The sequence below is a fragment of the Rattus norvegicus genome, chromosome 3 (genome assembly GCF_036323735.1).
Source record: "Rattus norvegicus strain BN/NHsdMcwi chromosome 3, GRCr8, whole genome shotgun sequence".
NCBI lineage: Eukaryota > Metazoa > Chordata > Mammalia > Rodentia > Muridae > Rattus > Rattus norvegicus.
In genome coordinates, this window is record NC_086021.1 from 153657598 (window position 1) to 153684687 (window position 27090).

At 43.3% G+C, this 27090-nt stretch overlaps 1 protein-coding gene and 1 non-coding gene across 10 annotated transcripts in view; one reads left to right on the forward strand and one right to left on the reverse strand.

The window, feature by feature from the left end:
* Rin2 (Ras and Rab interactor 2) overlaps nucleotides 1-27090 on the forward strand; it is a 216751-nt gene that overhangs the window by 117451 nt on the left and 72210 nt on the right. The window contains exon 1 of one of the 9 annotated variants that reach the window (XM_006235148.5): nucleotides 8811-8854. The exons of the other annotated variants lie outside the window; for them this stretch is intronic. Within the exon in view, the coding sequence (XP_006235210.1) occupies nucleotides 8846-8854 (9 nt within the window). The 5' untranslated portion in view covers nucleotides 8811-8845. Of the gene's footprint in view, nucleotides 1-8810; nucleotides 8855-27090 lie in introns of those variants that run through there. 9 annotated transcript variants of the gene reach the window in all.
* Trnat-agu15 (transfer RNA threonine (anticodon AGU) 15) lies at nucleotides 24718-24798 on the reverse strand. The gene has a single exon. It is a non-coding gene; the product is annotated as a tRNA-Thr (tRNA).

Consider the following 27090-nt stretch of genomic DNA (forward strand, 5'->3'; position numbering starts at 1 on the left):
TTTAAACAAAATAAAACTTTGAACTGCCTGGCGACACGTATCTAATCCTAGCAGAAGGGTCTCTTGAGCATACAAGTTCAAGAATAGCATGGGTAATATAGACCCAGTCTTTAAAAAAAAGAAAGAAACAATCAGTAATAAGGCTAAGAAGTATGGCGACAGACATCTGTGAGATCTAAGTTACTTGTGAGGGTAAGACAGGAATGCTGCTTGAGCCACAGATTCAGGACCAGAAGAAAAGGAAGGGCGTAAGAGAGAGACAGATGGAAGACCTAGGGTCCCCTTCCCCTGTGGAAAATGGAGTGATGTCACCTTCCCACCTGGGTTGTAAAATGAATCATTCCAGTGTGTGCTCTGAAGATGTCCATCAATTCATGACTGTGGAAGCGGTGGTGTTAATGCTGCTGACACTCCACTATAAACACACTTCTATACCAGGAGAAGAGGCCATTCAGTTATGTTTGTGGTGTCTTGGTTTCTGTCTCATTTCAGACCCGTGCTGTAGCTACCTGGATAATCTGTAATTGCTTTCTCTTCGTGTTAGTTACATGGGGACACTTCTCATCTTTGTTCTCTGTCCTTCCAGATTCAGAGAACTTATCTCAGAGTCTCGAAGGTGCAGGTGACTGCTGGTAGCTGGTTCAGTCTTGGCCGTTTGATCTCCAGAAATAGTTTTGGGAGCCACAACTTGCATGGAGGAGCTACTGGCCTCTAGTGGTCAGAGGACAGAGGTGCTGCCAGACGTCCTACAGGACCCGGGAGAGATCCTGATGCTCTTTGCAAATTAGGAGACAATCCTTGCCTGAGGGTTCTCTAGCTGGGTCTGCATCAGGCCTTTTAGAAGCAGAGGAAACGAAAGGAAGAAAAAATAGTCGTATATTTAGCACCCTCTAGCCTACTGCTCGTTCAGAGCAGAGATCTCCTTGCTGACTTTGTTGCATAGCTTGGCTAATCCCTGGTCTACAATACCACGCTTTCAATTCATTGGCTGGATGGATGAGACTGTGCTGTGTGTGTTTGTGTACAAGTTTACATGCAAGATTTGGGTATCTGCCTGGTATGGAATTAACCTTCATGATGCCAGCGTGAGTCCTGGACTCTAAGTGTATAGTACCCGGGACATTCATAGCAGTTAGAGAAACCTGAGCTTGAGGGAGGGGAGGAGGTGCAGGGCTCCCTGTGTGATTGCTGGGAAGCCCTCTTGAGGAGGTGAAAGGGAGGTTGAACTGTGGGAGAAAAGAACACAAAGGAGTTCTAAACAAGGAAGCTGCCAGCGCTAAGGTCTAGGGTGGTGTCTGAGCATAGAACCAGGAGTCAGGACAGCAGAGAATGAAGGGAGGAGAGAGATGGGGCCAGTTATGCATCTGGGTGAGATGTTGAGATTCCATTCTTAGTGCAGTTGAGAACTGAGGAAGGCTATGGGGGATGGAGGACATAGTAATACCCAAGTGCCGCCTTTATAGAAATCACCCTGAAAACTGAAATATAACTCAATATCTTCCTGAATTTCTTCAGAAGATCCCAGCCACTTGGAAGCATCCTGCGGGCCTCTCTGCACTTGCTTCTTTGTGTGCCTGGCAGATGTTGCCAGCTTTCACTCCCTTTTCCCACCAGCTGTTCTTCACGGGGAAGATCACCTCGATCCAGAGGGCTTTCTTTCTGGGTTTCTTCTGTGCAGATTTAAAATCTGTCCCTCAAAATTCTGACTTAAAGTTCTCATCTTTCCACTTGGAGGCTAACAAAGCAGGAAAGATTGTCCCAGAGCTGGGGTGTGACTCATTCATGGACCATAAGATTAGTGTCTGTTGAGCCTGCCTCTTGAAAGGATTAGCATCGAACTCACCTTGTATCTGACGATGACGTTCATCTTACAATCCTTTCACCTCTACCTCCTGAATACTGGGATTTCACCACCCTGTGGTGTTGGGGATCAAACCCAGGGCTTCCTGTATACCAGCAAGCATTAAACTACCTCAGCTGCATCCCCAGGCAGCTAGCCAACACTACTACTGCTGCTGCTGCTGCTGCTGCTGCTGCTACTACTACTACTACTACTACTACTACTACTAATAATAATAATAATAATAATAATAATAATGGTAACCGTGAAAAACAGTGTATGGTGTGGAAGAGAAGCAACAGGAGAGAGAACAGAGTTGAGGAAGTCAGCAAGCTGCACCCTTCAAAAATAAAGACCTGTCAATCAACTTCTATTTGTATATAGCTCCACCTATTGGTTTTTAATTGCCTGGGTTTCCTCCAGACAGTTGCCTGACTAAGTGTCATCACCTTCATCGCCTTCAAAGCCTGAAATATTTACCATTGATGGAGAAAATTCACTCAACACTGACAAGGGAGATGATTGCATTTTACTGAATTCTCAAAGGCAATTCTTTTCTCTCTTTGTTTGACTGTTTGGGGGCTTGTTTTATTTTGCTTTTAGACAAGTTATCTCTAGTTAGCCAAGACTGACTTCAATCCTGCCCTGGTTCCCTGAGTCAAAGGCAGCACTGTGTCATGTCACAAATGAACAAGCATATGGGTAGGGAGATAGCTCAGCAGTTAGAAGGACTTGCTGCTCTCCCAGAGGACTCAGGTTCAATTCCCAGCCACCCACAATGCAGGCTTAAAGCTGTCTATAACTCCAGTTGCCAGGGATTTGATGTCCTCTCCTGGCCTTTATGGGTACCAGGCATGAAAATAGTATACAGACATACTTGCAGGCCAAACACTCACACACACACACACACACACACACACACACTCACATACACACACACTCACATACACACACTCACACACACATACACACACACTCACACACACACTCACACACACATACACACACACTCACACTCACATACACACACACTCACATACACACACACATTCACACACACTCACACACACATACACACACACTCACACTCACATACACACACACATACACACTCACACACATTCACACACTCACATACACACACACTCACACTCACATACACACACATACACACTCACACACACATTCACACACACTCACATACACACACTCACACACACATACACACACACTCTCTCACACTCACATACACACACACATACACACTCACACACACATATACACACTCACATACACACACTCTCTCACACACACATACACACTCACACACACATACACACTCACATACACACACACTCACACACACTCTCACACTCACATACACACACTCACAGTCACATACACACACATACACACTCTCACACACACACACACACACACACACACAGTAACTAAAAATAGGCCAGGTACCTTCTCCTTCCTGAGCCACACTCCCTGTAGGTTGTTTGAAATTGATGAAGTGGGTACACCAGGGACCTCAAGCCCAGCAGTTTAAAGGATCCAGATGACAGCAGAAGCAAGCAAAGCCAACCCAGCCCAAAGGAGCTGAATAGCAACTGAAACATGGCCTCAAAATGGAGGACAAGAATGAATGATGGTACTATGGTGAACAAGACAGTAGAAGTTCTATCTGAGGGAAGCCACATGTTCCTCCCTTCTAGTACAAAGTGAAGGTATGATGGGTATTCCAATAGGAAACTCTAGTTTCCTTGGATCTTCTGGTAGGAGCCATACTCGGACTGCTAATAGCGCAAGAGCCATAAAAAAATTAGTATATCACTTCTGAGAAGATGATCAACAGACGGCATGGAAAACTTTCTGTTGATGTGCACGGCACTTTGAGAGCCAAGGCCAAGGTCTAAAGGGGCACACCAAGGGCTAGGAGTACTCCTCAGCCGTGGACTTCAATCCACAGCATGGCAGGAAAACCAAAAAGAGACAAGAGAGGCAGGTATGGGGCCTTTGGCAGAACAATGTGATCTTCTTGGCTCTTGGTGAGTTTGAGTTGAAGATCTAGTGTGCTAGACGATCAAGGGACATCCGAGACCCCCAGCCAGTGACTTCCATGTTCATTGTTGCTCTCCTGCCTAAGAAAAACAAGGAAACGAAGAGCGAACAAGGCACACGTACGTTTATTAAGGAAAGGTGAGACAGGCTGAGAGCGGAGGGATTCCAGAGGAGAAATGCTCACTGCTGCCCTGCCTGGGGGATTTTTATGAGTCTTTTGGTGGGAAATGGGTGGAAACTAGGGTTATTTCTGTTGCAACTGGTAGTTTTTAAGCTCATCAAAAGCCAGGCCCGTAAGGAGTCCTAGGTCCCATGCATGTTCCCTCACCCTAACCAGAGAGGTGTTCATGTGTTACACATCCAGTTGGGAGTAGTCATGCGTGATGTGTGACAAGATCATGCTCCCCCTTGAGCACCGGCTTCTTTCCGGAACTAAATCCTGTCTGACCGGGTAGGTAATTCTGCATGATGCTGCAGAAGTGACTGCTCTGAAGATAACACAGAGGTTGCAGTAAGCAGTGAAGATGAGGTCAAGGGTCCACACCCAACTAGCGGCAAAGCACGCGCAAGCCAGTGGACCAGAATTGCATCCAGCATAGGCATCACTGTGTGATTCTCTGGTGTATTTAAAAATTAATTAAAATGTGTGAAGCTGCTACTTCAAAAGTAAAGAACAGCAACACATAATCCCAGTACTGTGGTTTGTAAGAAGGTAGAAGCCTAGATTTGTGTGTAAAGTTTCTGTTTTTTACATCATTGTATTTAGGAATTATTTATTTCATGTATGTGAGTACACTGTAGCTGTCTCCAGACATACCAGAAGAGGGCATCGGATCCCATTACAGAGGGCTGTGAGCCCCCATGTGGTTGCTGGAAATTGAACTCAGGACCTCTGGAAGAGCAGTCAGTACTCTTAACCACTGAGCCATCTCTCCAGCCCCAACATCTTTTTATTTAAATGTTAAATGGTCTTCACTATGGTCAACAGGAGAAGTCCAATGTGAGGCAAGATACACAAGGCCTGATAAGCCACCCCAGAATGACCTCTGATGGAGCTGCTGTGACTGATAGCTTACTGGGGAAGGGCTGTTCCCAGGAACTACACTAGGCTTTCAGCAGAGAAATAAACTTCCTGGCTTCTCTGGCTTTCAAACAAGTGCTCAGCCCTAGGGCAGAGCTCCTGGCCCTATCTCTTATCACCAGAGAGAAGTACATACCCAGGAAATGCCCACCATCGAGGGAGGATATGCAGATGCAGGGAGTGTGAGCTGGAGAGGAAGAGAGTGGGGCGGGCTTGCGCAGCCTCTGGGTCTGAGGTCTGTGGGGATTCTCCCACCTTCTACAATCCCACATCAGCTTTTCCAAAGCCAAAACCCAGTGTTACTTCAGTGCCTCAGAACCCTGTGTGGCCTGCTTCATGGGAAGGCCCTGGCCTGGTCCATCATTCCCTCTGCACTCTTCACCACATGCTAAGAACCTCAGTTTCTTCAACTGTAAGATGGGAATGACAACAGTCTCTGACCCACAGTGTACAAGGGTACATGTGACTTGAGTGGGGCAGTAGACAGTGCCTTCTGTACACATGGCCTCACACTAACGGTCAGCTATTGTCAGTTGAAGCTGGGTAACCCAGCTAGCCTCAAACTCTCAGTCTCTTGCCTCAGCCTCCTGAGCACCACACTGATTACAGATGTGAACAACCATGTCTGGCAATGGCATACTATTTATAAGAGAGTTTTAAGGGCATGCCTAGCTTTAAATTACTTTATCTCTGTTGCTTCAAGAAGTGTTTGGTGACGATGATGATGATGATGATGATGATGATGATGATGATGATGATATTGTTGAGAGAGGGCCTTTATTTGGTGCAGACTGGCTTTTAACTCACTGTATTTGAGGATGACCTGACTGTATTTGGAGATGACCTTGAATTTATGACTTCCTGCTTCCATCTCCTGAGTGCTGAGATTACAGGCGAGAGCCGCCACACCTGGTGTATGTAATACTGGGATGAATTCGCAGCTTTCTGCATGTTGGGCAAGCACTCTAGAAGTGAGCTACATCCCAAGCCCCTAAGCAGAGTCTGGTTGGTTGGTTGGTTGGTTGGTTGGTTGGTTGGTTGGTTGATTGGTTTGTTGGGTTTTGTTGTTGCTGCTGCTGAGATATTTTGTTTTGATTTAATTTGTTTCTGAGATAAGGTCTGCCTCAATAGCCCTAACTGGATTTGAAATCACTATCTACATAGCCCAGGATGGCCTCCCAACTTCTAGCAACTTCCTTGCTATGACAATGGAGTGCCACTTTGCCCAGCTCAAAATGTACTTTTTAATCTTCCTGTGTTTGTGACACTGACTTCCTGAGCTGTCCCTAAAGTCAGGACAGTGTAATCCTGTCTCCACCCATCACTTCTGCAGTGCCGTGACGTCAAGGCTTAGTGAGAGAAAACAGAGAGACACTGTGTTCTCCTCTATATGTAGGATCTTTTCAAAGGTTTGAATAACAGAGAGAAGTGACTAATTTACCCTTGGGTAAATGTGTGCTGGGAAGAAGGCTCATCCCCAGCAGACAGCCTCATGATGTCCCAGACAACAGCAGGCAGCCCAGAGACATCTTTAATTACTTATTCACCAGCTCAGCCTTCTAGTTCCAATTTTCAAGTCAGACTAGATCGGTGCTAATCACAGATAGCAGACAATGACTACCTTCCATTCTGAAAGTGTGGCTGTGGGCTGCACACCCACTATTTTATTTGGAAAAAGTTGACTTAGGGGGACAAGTCAATGGGAATTGTGTACAGAATGTAGCATGCCTCAGGGTGCACCCCTCACCAGAGCACTGTGACTTTGGCTTACGAATCTCCCATCTTGAATGTCCCCCTCCATGTTTCCCAGCCCCACATTCACTGTGCCCTTTTCTGCTCTACCCCTAAGGTCAGATTGAGTGCCTCATGAACTCAAACTCAGAGGAGTGTGGATTCCACTGTCACTGTTTATATGGAACTAAATTTTACCTTTTTTAAAAAATTCTTTTGTGTACATGGATATGTGGAGGCCAGGAATTGGCATCGTGTCTTCCTCATCTATTGCTTTTCAATATCAACATCATCAACATCATCATCATCATCCTCCTCCTCAGTCATCCTAGTCATCATCATTTTGGGTTTTTTTTTTTCAAGACAGGGTTTTTCTGTGAAGCCCTGTCTGTCTAGGAATTCACTCTGTAGACCAGGCTGACCTCAAACTCACAGAGATCCCCCCCATCTCTGGCTCCCAAATGTTGGGATTAAATGCATGTACCACTCTACCTGGCTCAACTTTATCTTATTTTATTATTTTATTTTTAAAGACAACAGCTCACTATGTAATCTTGGCTGTTCTGGAACTCTCTATGTAGCCCAGGCTAGCCTCAGATTCCTAGAGATTCTCTGGCCTCTGCCTCTGAAATGCCGGGATTAAATGTGTACAGCACCATGCCTGGTTCTACCTTGTTTTGAAACAGGGTCTCTAATTGAACTGAATTAGCAGACCCAGTGGCCATTGAGTCCGGCCCCTCACCTGTATCCCACCTCTCCTCTCCGGCTCCCCTCACTGGGACTGCAGGTACACAGCTTTGCCCCAAGCATTTTGACAGATGGGTGATGGGAATCTGAACTCATACTCACTCAGCCAGCACTTTTCCCACTGAACCACCTTTCCAATCCATTAAATAAAATTTTAATTTTTTTTCAAGTGACACCAAAGTTAACAGTATACTGAAAAGGAAAGTCATTCCTTCCTTTCTGGACCCATTGAGAGCTACATCCTCTGGGTGAGGTGAGTAAATATGGATGGTTTTGCTAGGTGTGGTGGTGCCACATAAGGTAGGACCAGGCATGGTGGTGCTCACCGTTATTACCAATGCTTTGGCGGCAGAGGGGGGTGATCTCTGGGAACCTGAGGCCAGCCTGGGCTACATAGTGAGTTCTAGGACAGCCAGGACTACATAGTAAGATATTGTCTTTTTTTTTAAAAAATGAATAAAGTAAATCTAAGCATGTGGGAGATAGAGGTGGGAATATCAGGAGTCAAAGGTCATCCTTGGTTACACAGTGAATTCGAGACCAGCTTGTCACAAACAAAACAAAATAATATGTGTGTTTGTGTGTGTGTAACCCATATATATGTGTGTGTATGTGTGTGTGAATGTACATGTGTGTGAATGCATGTGTATATGTGGTACATGTGTGTATTGTATATGTGTCACTGTGTGTGAATATTTATGTGTATGTGTGTGAATGTGTGTGTGAATATTTATGTGTATGTGTGTGAATGTGTGTGTGAATATTTATGTGTATGTGTGTGAATGTGTGTGTATATACATATATGAGTGTATGTAGTTGTGTATGTGTGGTATATATGTTACATGTACATGTGTCTGTGTATGTACATCATGGGGGAGTATACTCACACACATTCCTGTGTGCTGATGATCTCACACACTCTGTGGCTGCCCCCACCAGTGGCTTGGGCTGACTTTGGCTGGGGCCTTGGGCCCACAAAATGCTGGATATATTTCTCACACTAGCTTCCTTCATTTTTCCACCAAACTACCATTGCCCATTGTCCCTTTTACAGGTAAGCAAACAGAGGCATAGGCCAGTTACAGTCTTGCCCCAGGGGTCACACAAGAGCAAGAGCCAGAGAAGACTTCATACCATAGCTATGGGTCCCAATTCATTAGGAAGCTAAAGGTTAACCTCTCTTTGGAACAAGAAGTCCTGCCTGGTGGCCACTGGCACTGATCCCCATGCCCAGGAAACTGCCAGTCTGAGCAGGAATGGGTGCGGCTCCCCAAGCAGCTGGCTACACTTCCGCTGTGCCAGGGGTACATTATTAACAGATTTTGAGGGCAAGGAACAGAATTGGCAGAACTTTCCAGAAGAGAGAGCTCCCAACAGGAATGTGCAAAGTAAGTTTTGGAGACGCATTAGAAATCAAAGAAGTGATTGCCGGCAGCCTGCTGTCATTCCTGGGTGCACTGTTAGAAGTTTTCACTTCCTGAGAGGGGATTGGTTTTTACTGATAGAGTTTTAAATTTCATAAAAGTTGCCATCGTAGCAAGAGAATTCCTGTAAACCCATTCATTACCCTCGTTCCAGCTCCCTAATTGTTTACACGTGTCCCCACTTGCTCTATAACTGTCTCTCTTCATAAGTCTACAAGATTGCATTAGTGCCAGTGTGCGTGAGTGTGTGAGTGTGTGTGTGTGTGTGTGTGTGTGTGTGTGTGTGTGTGTGTGTATTTCCTCTTTCTTCCTCTTTCTATCAGGAGTTATATTCACAAGTAGCATATTTTCTGAGCCACTTGAGAATATACTAAAAGAACCTCAAAGTATGTTGAAGAACTTATGGAGGAGTCGTTGCCCAAATTCCCTGGACTTTGGGAGGGCTGAAAGTGGTTATTCTGAAGTTGTTTTTATGAGGAATTTAGAAATGGTTATAATTTAACAGGGAGGAATTAGCTAGATTGAATTGTACAGTCATAATCTCATTTGGTAACTAAGCTTAAATCATTGTTTTGGTATAGACTTTATTTGTCAAAAAAGTATTAAAGTACAAGGTTTAGAGCCAGTCCTTCTATTGTTGTCATTACAAACTTCTGAGTTGATTACACCTGTGAGTTAAGGTTCAAATAGCAAAGTCATGGCTCTGAGTTTGGGAGAGTACTTTCAAGATAAAATTTAGGATATGGAGACAAAAGTACAGATTGTCTTATATAGATAGATGGGTTTCAAAAACGTCAGAAATCCACAAAATTTGAGATTTAAAGTTATTTATCTTTTGTTGAGACATATCTGCTCCTAACAGTTCCCCTTTGGCGGATTTAATGAAGAATGTGAACATCTCTACCTCCAGGTGAGACAGTACTTTGTGGCTAGACAGACACTGTACTGCCTGTTTCATCTGCAGACTAATACTGTCCAGAAAAGGACAAATTATGCAGAATAGTTGACTGATAAACCCTGCCAAGACAAGGTGATCAGCCCTTCAAAATCTGCATCTCAAAAGTCTGTCAGTTGATTTTGGGCCAGAAGGCTGAAGACTTGCGCTCACATGTTGCTAACAGGGGACTGTGCTAGTGGAGATTTGTCTCTACAACCTCTCAGTTCTAGAAGCCGTGTTAGGCTTCCTATGTGTATAGATATTTGGTCATTCTCAGATTTCTGACGGGGTTGAAGACTGATTATAGTCTCATAGCTTATCAGGCTGTATAATTCTGAATGAACATATTTTATTGGATAGTTATCAGATAGTATACAAGCTAGCCAAGATGTAATATAGATTTTTAAGCCTTTCTTAAGCTACGATGAAGAACTAAATGTTCTGTCTAACTGATATAGTGATGGACTGGGTGTTGAATATATCATATGCTTTATAAATTGTAGAATGGTAATAATCATACTCAATTTATATATAAGTGAAAAGGCTTTTTCACTGGACAAAAAGGGGGAAATGTTGTGGTTTGCCCTGAAGTTATCTGTATTTTGATGCTAATTCCACTGCCCCAGGGACAGCTGCCTAGTCCTGTACTCAGAACTCAGGTGACTTCACCAGAACCACCTGCCCATTGAATCTGTAAAGTACAGGGGAGGGGCAGGTACAGGATAGAAGGAGGCCTATCATTGGAGGAGAAGGAAGGATGGGCGGAAGAGAAGTTTGAAGGAAGAGGAGGAGACTGGAGGAAAAAAGGAGAGACAGGAAGAGGAGAGGATGAGAAGCCATAGCAGGTGACGTTAAGATTCTGCTCTGTGTATTTACAGGTTGTTATTAATGTTCCTAAGGGATGGATGGTACTGGGCTTTGTATGTTTAAGTGGGCAATTATATCATACCAACTGGGTCAAAGATTATTGTGTGTGTGTTCTTTTTTTGTGAGGGTTTGAGTGTAGGAAAGTGTGTGGTGGCAAGAGACACTGGGCCACTGAGGAGTGGGGATGTGTTTCTGCCAAGATATCTAGCAGATAGATATCTTGGGAAACTACGGTGCCAGAGTTAGCGGGGTAAAAGACAACTTTACTTTTTTATTTTTATATTTTTACAACAACAAAGTATGTACCTCTGAATCCTGAGAACAATGACATCTATCTATCTATCTATCTATCTATCTATCTACCTACCTACCTACCTACCTACCTATCTATTTATATTTTGAGGCAAGATGTCACTGGAACTTAGGCTGGCCTTGGACTCAAAATCCTCCTGTCCATGCTTCTAGGTTTCTGGGAATACAGGTGCATGCCATCATATCTGGCTATAAATTTTGTTATGTCAGCACAGTCCATGACGAAAACCAAAATATTAAACATTGATCTGAGAGTCTTCTGTAGCCTATCCTCTGGGTTTGTTGATGGCTTCAGCTGTATCTTTAAGGAACTTCTTTCCCGTCTTCCTAGATCCACTCAGGATCTCCCATTGTCATGCATCTTTAGTCTCCAAGTGATTGTGCTGCGTTTGTTCTGTTGATTAAATGTTTTGTTTCCTACTAAAATGCCATGTGTAATAGAAATGACTCCCATCAGTGTTTAGTCCAACGACTGTTCACCAAGTCCATATCCTTGGTACTGATTTTAAATGGTGCTTATGTGTGTAGCCAGGGAACAAATGCTCTGACTATAAGAATGCTGATTCTCATGAGTGGGTCCAAGATCTGGGATTATGGCTCAATGTTAACAAGCTTCTCAGTTTATGCAAGGCCCGTGGTTCCATCTAACATGGCTAGATTTAGAATCATTAGGAGACTGAAGCACAACACCTGTCTGTGAAGGCCCTTCCAGAGAATTAACTGAGTGGGAAGGCCTAACTTAACAATGAGTGTCACCATGTCATAGACTGGATGGGCTGGAAGCATAGGTCGAATAAAATGGGACAAGAGACAAGGGAACAAAGGTCAGTGCCCACCTCCGCCACTGCTTCCTGCTTCCTAGTGTGTCCTGATGTGAGGGGCTGTCTCCATCATGCCTTTCCAAATACAACAGACAGTCCCCTCTGGAACTGTGAGCCAAAACCAATTCTTCCTTCCGTAAGGTGTTTCTTTCAGGCATTTTGATCACAGTGATAATAAAAATAATCAATACAACTAAAAACTAAACAAACAAACAAAAATCTCATGAATGAGCCCAATATCTGGATATGTAGCAAGCCTTGGGACTACACAATAAAGGTAGACCATAGCTCCCATTGAAGGACTCCAAGGTCTTTCTTTGCTTGTATCTCTAGCCCTCTGGTAGCAGGATTGATTTCTAAGGCTACTATTGCATTGTATGCATATACCACATTTTAGTTATGTGTTCTTCCGTCCGGGGATCCTGGGCGTGGCTGTTATGCATAGTGGTGATATTATAAACAGGAGCTGGGTTCCTACAGCAGCTTGTACCTATTCTGACTTACCACTCTGAGTGTTTTGATAGTTAGATCAAGCTGAGCATTGAAAACAGATTCCAAAGTTCAATCTCAGCTCCAAGAATCTTCCTCAACTATGTGTCAACTGGATTCAGACAAAAGTCATCTAGCCGAAGAAATACGTTCTCTGCTAAAGCAAAACGCTATGAACCAGGATAAGACAGGGGTTTCCTACCCTTCTCCATAGACAAAAAGAGAGAGGTATGGTGTTTGAGCTTGTCTAGTTTGGTCATCCCTGTCACATCAAATGGGCCCTCCTGGAATATCTCAGTCCAGCTTCTCCATTGCAGAAGGCTGGTCTACACTAGAAAGATCCTGGCATTGTCAGGACAATGGTAAACCCTCACCACCCCACTGGCTGTGAGCAGCAGAGCCTTGCTTTGCCGCTGTCCTGGTTAGTTGATGCCATCAGGAAATAGAAGGCATCAGGTACGGGAAAGCATTTAGTTCCCAGCATCTGAGTGTGTCTCACACAGAGATGACCTCCTGCCCTGTGCCAACTACCAGTGAAAATGCAGTGGGGGAGGGCTACTTCACACTTGGGATACTCCAGTCCTTGACAATCAGATGACTGTCACCACCACTTAAAAGCTGGACCTGTATTATTATGATTATTTCTAAAATAAATAAATAAATAAATAAATAAATAAATAAATAAATAAATAAATAAATAAATAGTAAGTCTCCACAGCATGGGTTTATAAACAAACAGCAAACATCTATTCCATAGCAATAGCAAACCCATAATAAACAAGACAAACAAAACCCACAAAAACAAACAAAAGACTACTATGGCGGCTGGTTTTGTGGTTGTCATTTTAATTATAGATAAGTGTGTGTCACATAAAATGTATAAGTTTAGTCCTTTTAACATGTCCACTTCTTTGGTATCAATACATGTAAGTCATTGTGCAACCCTTGCCACCCTTCAGCTCCCAAACTCCTCTCATCTTACGAACTGAAACTATCCCCACCAGTCACCGATTTCCTCTCCTCTTAGTTACCGCCATTCTCTACTTCTACGAAGATGACTGCCTTAGGATCCTCCTGTGAGTGGACTCGTGATATGTATTCTTCTCTGACTAACTAGTTTCATTTAGCAAAGTATCCTCAAGGTCTATCATCCTGCATCAGAGTGTCCTTCCTTATTCAGCATGAATAATATCGTTCGGTCATCACACTGTACTTAACCCATTCATTCGCCCACGTAGTTACAGCATTTCCATCTGCGAGCCACGAACACTTCCACTGTTCCCTCCAGTCGACATTACATTTTTAAAGAACATTGCTCAATTCTCTTGTCCTGAGTGGGAATATTAAATCTCCAGTTAAGGAGCCCACTCACCTACAAGAAGCACGAACCAAGTGTGTTGTGGTGGGCCTATGACAGGACTGAAGTTAAATCTGAGTCTCTATTTTGAAATAAAAATTTCAGTGTCTGCTGGCTGGGAAAGATGAACTACTTAGGAAGAGTGCCACGGATTCAGGGATCTGGGCTGAGATTCTAGAAGCTTTCATGTTGCTTTCCATGATGACTACACTCATCTACATTTGTGAGTGGGGCCAATAAGAGTGTTACGTTCTCTAGGGCCAGAACAGCTGCCCTTGTTTTGGGGGCAGGGTTGCTTTCTCTTTAGTAGCCATGCAGATTAGACAAGAGAAACTCACTTTGATTCTCATTTCCCTGATGATTGATGATATTAAACATTGTTCTCATATGCCCATTGACCATTTGTATATAGTAGCTTAGGGGCATATATATTTTGGTTCCTTTCTTTTATTTTTAAAATAATGTTGATTTTTGGGTCATTGAGTTATTTGAGTTTCTTATATCATCTGTCTATTAACCTTTTACCATATCAGACGCTTTCTTTTCTCATTTCTTTTGTCGTATAGAGACTTTTAGTTTGGTGTAATCCTTTTTTGGGAGTGTGTGGTTTTTTTGTTGTTTGTTTGTTTGTTTGCCTTTGTTGTCTTTGAAATTTTATACAAAAATATGTGTGGCCCAACCAATATGATGAAGTCTGTATGCTACCATCTAATAGCATCGTAGATTTGGTTCTTATGTTTAAATTTTAGGTCATTTTTACATAGAGTTAGAGCTAGGGGTCTGGTTTCACTTGTAGACAGACACCCAGTTTTCTCAGCATCAGTCCTTAAAGAAACCACCATTTGCTGCTCACAAGGTCCATCATTTATATACTCATAAAAAATCGGCCATTTCTATAAGGGTGGGCTTTATTTATATTCCGTCTATTCAGTTCCATTGGCCTATGTCACTATGTTTATGCCAGTGCTATACTGTTTTGATTTTTATAGCTTTGTAGAATATTCTGAAGTCAGTTTGTCTGATGATTCCAGCTTCGTTCTTCCTGCTCAACAGTGCTTTAGTGATTCGGTGCCTCCTGTGCTTTCAAATAAATTTTAGGATGTTTTTCCCCCATTATTATGAAAAACACCATTGGGATTTTAACACGGATTGCCTTATTGGTGAAATACTTTGGGTGGTGTGAATAGTTTAGTAATATAAATCCTTACAACTCACAAGTGTGAGCTAGCTTTTCATTTATTCATATATATTTTTCAGTTTCTTCAATTATTGTTGTATGATTTTTCTCTCATAAGCATCTCTCCCACTCTTTCATATATGTCCAAAAGAAACTACTTCAATATGTCCAAGAGATCTGTGTCTCCCATGTTTGCTGCACCACTATCCCAAATAACTAAACTTTACTAAAGGACAATGGAAGCATGACTAAAGCTGGTATAGAGGGGGCTCTCATGTCTGCATTTCACATCTACGAATTCAACCAAACATAACTGAAAAGAAAAAAATCAAGGGGAACAATTACATCTGTGCTGAGCATACATCAACTTCCTTGTCATTATTTCTGAAATGACAACAGTATAAAAATAATTTACATGGTGCTCACACTCTATGGGGAACTATAAGTGATCCAGGGATGTCTTGAGGTGCATGGGAAGACTGTGTACGTTATTTGAAAATACCACACCATTCTTTGAAAACAGATCTGAACATCTGAGAATTGGGTGCCTGTGGGATCCTGATACGTTGTTTAGGAGTTGGGCACAGGAAACTCAAGCAGAGGAGCAGGAAGGGAGGCAAGAAAGAGAGGTAACCAAGACCAGGCTCATTCAGTCTCAAAGTCTGGGAGGCTATGAGCCTGAGCCAATGAGGAAGCTGGGTCTTTCATGCACCAGCTCCTGGCAGCCCCTAACTGAAAGCCACCCTGTGGTGTTGACTCTCCAGCGTTTTGGGGTTGTTCTGTATAAAGAGAAAACTAGCACAGTCTCAGGGAGCAATGGCTTGTGGGGCCTGTGCAAGTACCAGTATGGTACCTGCTAGGAAAGTCCTGTCTGAAATAGCCTTCAAGAACCTCATAGGTTTCCCGGAGAGGAACAAAGCCTCGTGTGGCAGTGAGTTTCACATCTCCATGATTCATGAAAATGAAAATAACCGGGCTATAATTTGCTTATAGTGCAGATCCCCTTTTCAGAGTCTCCACCCCTCCCCCCGCCCCTTCTCTGAACTGAGACTATGTTGTCAGAAAATATGATGATTCTGGGCCTTACGGAAAACATCTCCATATTACAAAATGCTCATCCTGATGTTTCAAGTTACAGATTCATGCCTCTGACTCTAGTTCTTACCCTTTGAACATTTGATCGATTCTTTTTATTACTATTATTATTATTATTATTAAAAACCTAAGCCACAAATACCATGGCTAGTATCCCCAGGGACAGACACTAAGTTCACATTTCACTGTGATTCTGGTAGGTGGTGCTCCCGAAAGATGATCATTAAGAGAGAGCCTTCGGCCAGCAGGTCTGGTGGACCCGGCACACTCTGTTCCCTCCCCTGAGTGCACACTTCTCAGGGGTTCACTCTGCATCTACAATCCGGGGCAGCTTTATGTAATCATGTTGAGCGGGTTGGCACCATGGACGCTCCCAGTGTCACTGAAGCAGTGACCTCTTTAAGGAAGTCACCCAGCGTCGCATCCCATGTTACTCTGCCTGAGTAAGAAAACCTCTGGGGAAATGATACTTTGTTCATAGACGCTGATGCTTAGTGAGTTTGAAATTATAGGGATTTGGTGTGGGTTGGATAGGACCAACGAGGCACAAGGAAAATTATAGAGTTTGCTTATATTTTTTAACTAGGAAAAAAAATACCATCCACATAACTAATGCTTGGAATAAAGAATGCGACTCCATATTAAAGTCAACCCTGGTATGTAATTGAGATTTATTTAGAAGGAAGGAAGGAAGGAAGGAAGGAAGGAAGGAAGGAAGGAAGGAGGGAGGGAAGGCAGGCAGGCAGGCAGGCAGAGCCTAAAGTTACATGTGGTGGTCCAAATCTCCGAACTCAGGAAACTCGGGAATTTGAGCATCCCAAATTCCAGGGCAGCCTGGTTGCAGGGCAAGTCTGAATGAGACTGGGTTCGGTAATGAGACCATGTCCAGGGGAGATAGGTGAACTTGGCAATGCCTCATAACTAACTCCCTGGCTCCAGGGAAGGGAGGAGAATGACTCACTAGCTCAGCCATAGCCATTGACAGAACACCCCAGACTGTTTATCAGGGTCTGCACCAATACAGGGACTCGGTGGTTCCATTTGCAGAAGGCAGAATTAAGCCCCTGTCACAGAAGTACTAAATAACCAAGCCCAGGAGCCCAGAAAACAAGACAGCTAGTTAATCCTCTGCTCTTCGTGACAGGCCCACTGTGTTCCACAAAATTAGCCTTTTGCCAATGAAAGTATCTGGTATTGTTAATATAATTTATTGTCATTTTATGCACATTGGTGTTTTGACTGCAGGTGTGTCTGTGTGAGGGTGTTAGGTCCCCTGGAACAGGAGTTACAGACAGTTGTGAGCTGCCATGTGGGTGACGCCACGGGAATTGAACCCTAGTCCTTTGGAAGAGTGGCCAGTGCTCTTAACTGCTGATCCATTTCTCCAGACCCTTTTTCCCCCCTTTCAGAGAAAAAAAAAGTGAATCGATTTAGAAATTTTTACAAAGGTGTAAAAAGAAAAAAAGGCTGTTACCTGTACGGTGTTGTGCCTACAGTTGCTCCAATGGAAACAAGCCCAGAGAACACCAGAAAATGTGTGTCTATCTTTTCATTTTGTCTGTTTCTTTTTTTTTTTTTTTTTTTGGTTCTTTTTTTCGGAGCTGGGGACCGAACCCAGGGCCTTGCGCTTCCTAGGTAAGCGCTCTACCACTGAGCTAAATCCCCAGCCCCCATTTTGTCTGTTTCTAATTCTACTGTATTACATCACTCCATACAGGTATGTACATAAGTACGTATATATACATGTATGTACATATGTATGTAGTATGTATACATGTATGTACATATGTATGCATGCATGTACGTATGTGTGTAGTATGTATCATGTGTTTACATATGTATGTACATATGTATGCATTCATGTGTGTGTGTATGTACGTATGTATGCATTCATGTATGTATGTACGTATTTATGTATGTACATATGTATGTATGTATTATTGTAGTGGGCTCAGAGGACTCATACTGCCTTGCGGCATCTTCATCTCTATAACACACACCAGATCCACCATTTGTAGGCTGCACAGTATCCCACTGTGGTGCTGTACCCCACTGTTTACCCAGGTCCACAGTTGCTAGACATCTAGTCCTTTTTCTACCATTCAGTGTTATAAGTTGTGCTGCTGAAAACAGTCTTTCACATGTCTATTTCTTTGGGTCAATTCATTGAGTTGGAAACACTAGATCCAATAGGTTTCATATTAAAAATGATGACTTGTCTATTTGGATTGCTTTCCAGAAAGGGTGAGTCAGTCATTCCTTTTCCTCTGGCGCTTGGAGAAAGCCCACTGCAGACAGCTGCTCAGAAGGAAGTTTAAAAAAAAAATAAAGGAAGTGAATGTGACCCCAAAATCAGGGAAGGCCCAGTGGGGCAGCTGGGGACACCGAGTTTGAGTTGGAAGGGAACATCAGAGGCCCACTCACCTACTTTGTATATGAGGAACTGGTCTTCAGAATTTAAGTGACACCCCCTAACAAGTCACCTCCTGCCCCAAGACCAAGACCAAGACTGCTCAGCTGATAAGCTTTTCAGAACAAATAATCCCAAAGTCTAGGGCTAATTTCAGCAAAGTGAAAACCCAGTACTGCTTTGGCTGGACTGTGTCCCTCCCCTAAGGTTCTCCGTGTGTTAGAGATAAATTCTCCATCACAAGGGCACTGAAGCATGACCTTAAAGCCACTAAGGTCACTGTGGCTTTGCCCTGGAGAATGTGTTCAGACTGTTGTACTGGGAGTAACTTGTTTACCTGGAGGATAGGCCTGGTGAAAGGATCAATGTGACCGCCTTCCTCTCTGACACATGTCTGCACATCCTGTTTCTCCATGGAATGGCTCAGCATAGCTTGTGCTTAGCATAGCTCCTGAACTTCTTGCACTCCAGAATTGTAAGAAACTAATCTCTGTTGTTTATAAATTACCCCAACCTCGGGTACTCCATTATAACAGCATAAAACAGTATGTCACAGATTGTTTTTTGATTCACTAATGAGAAAATCAATAGCTGTTTGAAAAGATTTATTTATTTTATGTGTATAAGTGTTTGGCCTTGCGTGTGTGTGTGTGTGTGTGTGTGTGTGTGTGTGTGTGTGTGTGTGTGTGTGTATGTGTGTGTACTATGTGTGCAGTGCCAACAGAGCTTGAAAGAGGGCATTGGATCCCTTAGAACTGAAGTTCTGAGTAGTCATGAGCCACCATGTGGCTGCTAAACCCAGGTCCCCTTCAAGAGCAGCAAGTGCTCTTAACTGCTGAGCTTCTCTCCAGCCGCAGATCAACAGCTGTAAGAGCTGTTTCCTGGTGGCAGAAACTGTTAAATGAAGAGTTCTCGGAAGGAAGACCAGTGTAGTAACCACCTGTAGTCCGTGTAACTGGGAGACTGGGGCAGGAAGATCTTGAGTTAGAGGCTAGCCTGAGCTACATACTGAGAACTTGTCTCAAAAACAAAACAAAACAAAAACAAACAAAAAACCAAGCACATAGCACATGCAAAAGGCAAATATAATCAGTGCATGGAAAGCACCCCCCTTTCTTCAGAGCCTTTGCCCTGCCCCACTTTGCCCCTCCTCCTTCCTGAGTCCTTTTCCTCCCCTCCTACTTCCTCTTTCCTTCCCACCTCTGTCTTCCCTCTTTCCTCACTTCCTTTTGTCCTTTCCTGTCTGAGACACTATCCCAGGCCGGCCTCTAACTTGCAATGCCCCTGCTTCAGCCTCCAGAGCGCTGGGATTACAGGCATGAATTAACTGTACTGATCTTAAGAACAACATCTCGCACTGGCTTTAGCATCTTCTGTGTGGCAGCTTATACATCTTCCAGTCCCGATTTAACATCTACCAGTCCCGATTTTAACACCTACCAGTCCCGATTTAGCAATTACTTAATCAGTGATTATTTAACGGTCATTTGTCCCATAAACAGCACAACTCTGTACAGTCCAACCAAACACAAAACTGCTTAAAGGCATATAAGAAAACAAAACTTAGGATCTGTATTCTACTAAACAAATCTTTGGTAGTTTATGGATTTTTCCCAACTTAGCATCTGGTTTTATAGTCTGGGCCTTTGCTCAAAGAGTCAAGCAAATTGATATCCCAGATGACACTGGGCTTGGCTTGTTGGTGCGCAGTGGTAACTTTGTCTGTCTGTTTATTAAAGTCGTTATTTATTTTATGTGTGTGGCCGCTTTGCTTACGTGTTCATCTGTGTATCACTCATGTGCTCGGCACCCACATAGGCCAGTAGAGGGCATCAGGTCCCCTAGGGCTGGAGTTACAAACTGTTGTGAGCTGTCCTGTGGGTGCTGTGAACCAAACTCCCAACTTCTAGAGAAGCAGCTTAGTGCTCATACCCACTGAGCTGCATCTCCAGTCCCACCGCCCCCCAACGGTAAAACCTTTTTTCTAGTTTTGTGTTGTTCTTTTAGCTATTAGGCTCTATGGGCTGAACTGATATGTTGACGGGAGCCTTGATGTTACCTCCCCAAGCTGACAGGGTTTGTCTGAGAAAGACCCATCATACTAGCTTTTCGTTTTCATTTCCTATGCTTTGTGTCTCCTCATGGGAGCCTGTGCACTATGCAAATTTACGCTTGCTCAGACCTCTGACTCAGCCACAACAGGAAGCCTCCGCAGAGCCCTGATCACACCCTGGGTAGTGAAGACACTGGGTTGGGAAACACAGAGGCTATCCCGTCAGGCAGAGCCAGTTTGGTAAACCCCAGGATTCTAGTTCCTCCTGCACACAGTGTGTCTGTCACTTAACAAGGCAACCAAACAAGTCACTAGGACTTAGCTTCTCCAACCACGGGTCTCTTCATCCTGAGCTTTGTGAAACCTTAAGTCAGGGCATCTCAGGTCTGAGCTTTGCAGGATTTCAGAGTCCTCCATGGTGTGCAAAGTCCCTGGTAATCTATGACATAGAGTTCATATTAAAATTGGAAATAACTTAAATTTGATGGAGCACAATCATTTATTGTTCTTCTTCATTGTAACCTGGAACTTTATAACTTTTTATTCTTCCTTATGGTGGGTCTCACTACCTATACAGCTCAGGCTGGGTGGGAACTTAATATGTGGCCCACTCTTAACATGTGAACACTTCATAAAATATAAAACAACAAAAAATATAAAATCAAGCTTAAAGCACAATTGCTGAAGCAAATCAGTGCTGTAGAGAGAGTGAAAACAAGTAGAATTCCATTCTTCAAAGTGCTTCTATTCTGTAGCACATCAGTAAACCTGGAAATGTAGCCATTGGTAGAAAGGAGAGGCCATCTGGAACATCTGTGGGCCAGGGCTCAAACAGGGACACTGAGTCTGCGACATACCTAACCATACTCCCCCAGCCTCCACCATGTTGGTGAGCCATGTCTAACAACATGGAACCATCTTTGGTCTCTCTGACCTGTTGATGCATGAGGCTCATAATTAATTATCAGGAGGATCATGCTTTAAAGCAAATGCTACTGCCATGAGACCTTCTACTGAGTAGTGGTGAAGGGAACAGACCTGAGCATAATGCTTTAGGAAGAACTCTTAAAAAACAGTGCATTTTATTGTGACAATAAATGTCTACATATACATACGCACACACAGACACAGAGAGAGAGAGAGAGAGAGAAAGAGAGAGAGAGAGAGAGAGAGAGAGAGAGAGAAGAGGAGAGAGAGAGTTGTACTTTGTCCATGTTAGGCTCCACTTCCCTTTTTCCCTCCTCTTCCCATCCAGCTAGTCCCTTTCCTCAGCCCAGATAGTTCCCCTTCCAATTTCATGCCCCATAGGACTGGGGATGGGTGGATGGATGGGTAGGTGGATGGGTGGGTGGGTGGGTGGATGGATGGATGGATGGCTAGATAGATAGATAGGTGATAGATAGATGGTAGATAGATGATAGATAAATGGATGATAGATAGATAGATAGATCTAGATAGATGATAGTTAGATAGATAGATAGATAGATAGATAGATAGATAGATAGATAGATAGATAGATCTAGATAGATGATAGATAGCTGATAGATAAGTAGATAGATGGATGGATGATAGATAGATGATAGATAGATAGATAGATCGATCGATAGATAGATAGATAGATAGATCTAGATAGATGATAGATAGCTGATAGATAAATGGATGGATGATTGATAGATAGATAGATAGATAGATAGATAGATAGATAGATAGATAGATCTAGATAGATGATAGATAGCTGATAGATAAGTAGATAGATGGATGGATGATAGATAGATGATAGATAGATAGATAGATAGATAGATAGATAGATAGATAGATAGATCTAGATAGATGATAGATAGCTGATAGATAAATAGATGGATGGATGATAGATAGATAGATAGATAGATAGATAGATAGATAGATAGATAGATAGACAGACAGACAGACAGACAGACAGATATCCTTTTGTCATTGTCCCGTTTTTGGCAGAGATAAGGGCTTGTTTCAAGACAGGGTTTCTCTATGTAACCCTGGATGACCTGGAACTCTGTGCCTCCTGAGTGCTGGGATTAAAGGTCTGAGCCACCAACAGCTGACTTCATTGGTGCCTTTTTACTTCTTTCATGTCTTCTCTCTCTCTCTCTCTCTCTCTCTCTCTCTCTCTCTCTCTCTCTCTACATACATACATGCATGCATAGGCGCATATATATACATATATATATATATATATATATATATATATATATATCCCTCATACAAAAAAATGAGATAACCATCTTTCTGAGTCTTTAGCAGACCCTTTTCAGTAGCTATCATAATTTCTCCTACTTCTCCATCCTGTCAGCTGAGGATAAAGGACTGTGAAGAGTTCTATCTCCTCAGTGTCCTGATTTACCCCTTGTCTGGAAGGCAACCAAACAGGGAAGTTAGCAAGAGGAAGATGGGAGAAGGAAGAGCAATCGGTTCATTCATGACCATAGCTCTGGGCTTGGTGAACACAGCTCTACACAAAAAGGCGTGCCTGGGGAAGTTCCTTTCAGTGAAGGACACTTGAGACAGTCCTGAACTCCAGAAATTACCCTCAGGCAAGCCCAGCAGCTAGCATGATCAAGGTTTGGATCGAAGCAGAAGGCTAGAAGGCTTCTTAGGTCACATTCTTTAGAGTCCAGAGCTGAAGATTTTCCTGGAAGTATGTTACCTAGAAACACTTCCTCAGAACCTCAAAGAGGGCTCAGGGTTGAGTTGAGGGAAGGAAACATCTTAGACTGGTCTCCACTACTGAGCCGTCTCCTGGAGGTGGCTTTGAGTCCGTTCAAAAGAAGCCTGAGAACATGCTGTTGTTTCAGAGTCATCCTTTAGGAAATGAGGGAACTGTGTGGGCTACTTCATTGGTAGCTGGCTGAAGACTGATTGGGGGCAGGAGTGAGGGCGGGGGGTCGTAGTGCTCCTTCTTGGTCTCTGTAACAGACAGAAAAGGTTTCAGCAGCTGCATGTCTCCTGGCAAGAGATTAGGGACTGGCTGTGGGTGGGGTCATCTTCTCCTGAGCATTCTACCAAGGTCTGAGACGCACCGGTGGGTGAAGTACAGGTCTTGAGCAAGGCCACCAGCAGCTGTGTCTTCACGGGGATTTTCAGGTCCGAGGAAGAGCTGGCATACTGAAGTAATAGGCACCTGGTCCATCAACAGCCTGAGGAACCACCACGTCAGGGTGTCTTTGATTTTCTAGGGCTTAATTTTTGGAGGACAGATCTCAGGATTGAAGGCTTGGTGGCTTAAGATTCCAGGTCTGGACAATATTTTATTTCCTTTGGGGGTGGTTTTGTTCAGTTCCTTAAGACAGAGTCTTGTTGTGTAGCCCAGGCAAAGTCCTGATTATATGTTAGATATAAAATTAGATTCTAGCAGAATGAAAGACTTACAAACAAATGTATGTAGACAAGTCTAAGTAGAAAATATATGGATTCTATACTACTTCAAGATAGACAAGAACCATAATGACATGTTGGAGGATTTTCTTCTGCTTTCTGGCCTGGTAGCCATTCCCCATTACTCCAGAGGCTGAAGCAGGGTACTCAATAGTCCAAGGCTTGCCTGGAAAACTGATTGACAGAACACCCTAGGCCATTTAGTAAGACTCAATTTGAAGTTTCTCTCTCTCTCTCTCTCTCTCTCTCTCTCTCTCTCTCTCTCTCTCTCTCTCTCTGTGTGTGTGTGTGTGTGTCCTTCCTTCCCTTTCCCTTTCTTTCTTTTCGTCCTCCTCTTCCTCTTCTTCTTTCTCTGCCCCTTCCTCCTCCTCCCCCCTTTTTTTAAATGAAAAAGTACCCCAAAAGGCTGGGTGTGGTGGTGTACACCTTTAATACCAACACTTGGGAGCCAGAGGCAGGCTGATCTCTGTGAGTTTAAGGTCAGCAGACATATCAAGTTTCAGGCCCAGTAGGGCAATATAGTGAGGTCCTGCCTAAAATTGGTTAATTAATTAATTATTAATGCAGGCAATATTAAGAATAGGATAGAGCTTACTGATAAGAGTGTTTGCCCAGTGAAACCTTGTCTAAAATAAATAAATACATAAATAAATGAAGGAAATTAGGGAATGAAACCTTCTCTTAGATAGACATAGAGATAGATAGATAGATAGATAGATAGATAGATAGATAGATAGATAGATTAGTGATAAGCTAGAGTTCAGTGATAGAGAGCTTAGCTACCAAATATAAGTTCCTTGGTTCAACCACCAGTACTGGGCAAGAAAGAAAAGATTCTATCATCATTAAAGGTTTAATGGAAATGTTAATTTAAGGTTTTTTTTTTTCTTTTTTTTTTTTTTTCCGGAGCTGGGGACCGAACCCAGGGCCTTGCGCTCACTAGGCAAGCGCTCTACCACTGAGCTAAATCCCCAACCCCGGAAATGTTAATTTAAAATGGTCTGAAAGAAAGTATTTGAAATATATAGGACAGTGAATCTATCCTTTGTATAACTTAATGAGAAGGGTAAAGAAACCCCCAACCAAGCAACAGATACATGACAGGCAAAAAGAAACGCAAATAGAGAACAAAAATATACTTGGGACCAAGCAAGCTGAAGCAAAAAAGAAAAATAATTGCTCCATCAAATTGAATGAAGTTGAAAAATTGGATATTGGGGCTATATATGGTGGCACACCTTTAATCCCAGCCCTCAGGAAGGAGAGGCAAGCAGACCTCGATGAGTTTGAGGACATTCCAATCTAGTCCTAAGCTAGCCTACATATCTAGTTCCAGGCCAAGTGGGGCGGAGTCCGTGTGTGTGTGTGTGTGTGTGTGTGTGTGTGTGTGTGTACATATATGTATGTATACATATATACATATTGTGTATATACACACATACATGTAAATCTTTTCAAGTTAAAAGTAGATATCAGGCTGGGGAGATGTCCCAGTGGATACAGCTATTGTTGTAAAACTATATTTTAAAAAATGCTGTCTTTTATCTTGTTAGATCCGGCACTGCAGTGCCCCAAGATATCTGCTAGATATCTTGTCTGAAACACACATCCCAGTTCCGTGGCAGCCCAGACCAGCCACCCCACACTCTCTTACACTTAAATCGCTACACATGAAAGAACACACAACACAATAACCTCTGATCCAATTGATAAGATATAATTGCCCACCTAAACATACAAAGCCTGGCACACCCATCCCTTAAGAACATTCATAACAACCTGTAAAGGTACAGCGTGGACTCTTAACATCAGCCTCCATGTTGTCCCGTGGCTACTCTCTCGTCTCCCCTTCTCTTCCATTCCCATCTCCTCCTCTCCCTTCAAACTTTTCTCCTGCCCATCCTTCCTTCACTTCCAATGACAGGCCTCATTCTATATTGTACATGCCTCACCTATGACATCATCCCACATAAGGAAGTAATATTGAAGCATGAGTTACTAGAGTTTAGACCCCCAGAGCCCATGTAGAGTCTGGAGCAGTTAGCACACACTTATATATGAGTACACTGTTACTGTCTTCAGACGCATCAGAAGAAGGTGTTGGATCCCATTACAGATGGTTGTGAGCCACCATGTGGTTGCTGGGATTTGAACTCAGGACCTCTGGAAGATCAGTCAGTGCTCTTATCTGCTAAGACATCTCATCAGCCCCTTAGCACACACGGGTAATCCCAGTGTTCCTACAGTGAGGTGTAAGGCCAAGACAAGAAAACCTCCACAACTTTGGGTCCCAGCTAGCCTGGCATAGCCAGCAGAAAATAACAAAAGACGCTGTCTTGAATAAGTTAAATGCAAGGACCCATGACCCAGATTGTTTTGTGGCATGTGTATGTGCACACACACACATTTAAAAATAGGGCATCAGTAGAGCTGGAGGAATCACTCAGTGGTTAAGAGCACTAGCTGCTCTCCTAGAGGGCACAGGATCGATTCCCAGTAACCGAATGGCAACTCCCAACCATCTGTAACATTGCAGATCCAATGTTTTCTTTTGGCCTCTGAAGGCACCAAATTCACATGTGTTGCACAGACAAACATGCAGGCATGATGGCCACACATATATATTTTTGAAGAACATAACCTCAAATTCAGGCAAGTGCCATGGTCACTTTCACATATGGCAGAGGCAGTAAAAACAGGGCCAAGTCACCCATGTGGCATTACCTATACCCTGGTACATGGGTGCTGGAATTTCTCTGAGCTTTCGCATGCTACACAAGGAGAATCCGGGATGCTCAGCTCAGCACTGCTCATGACAGCAAAGCAGTGAAGTTGGCCCCAGTGTCTGTCAAAGTTGAGTGGAAACTTAGCTGGGAATCATGGTGCATGTTTGTAACCCAGCATTGGAGACACTGAGATAGGAGGATTGCCCTGGGTTCCACACCAGCTCGGGTCACACAGCAAATATTAGAGCAGCTAGGGCTATGGCATGACCCTTCTAAAAATAGATAAATAAGCAAAGGAAATTAAGAATGCAGTATCTCCCCACATTCAGGTGATTCCCACCAGATTCTATTTAATGAATCTTATGGCATAACATTTAGTAAGCTATGAAGCATGATTTATTCTGTTGGGTGAAAGAAAACAGAGATAACATGCAAGAATGATCCAGTTGGGCATTGTCACCAGCTTTTGTAATCCCAGCACTCAGGAGGGTAAGGCAGGAGGATTGTCTCAAGTTTGAGGCCAACCTGGGCTACATAGTTCCAGGCCA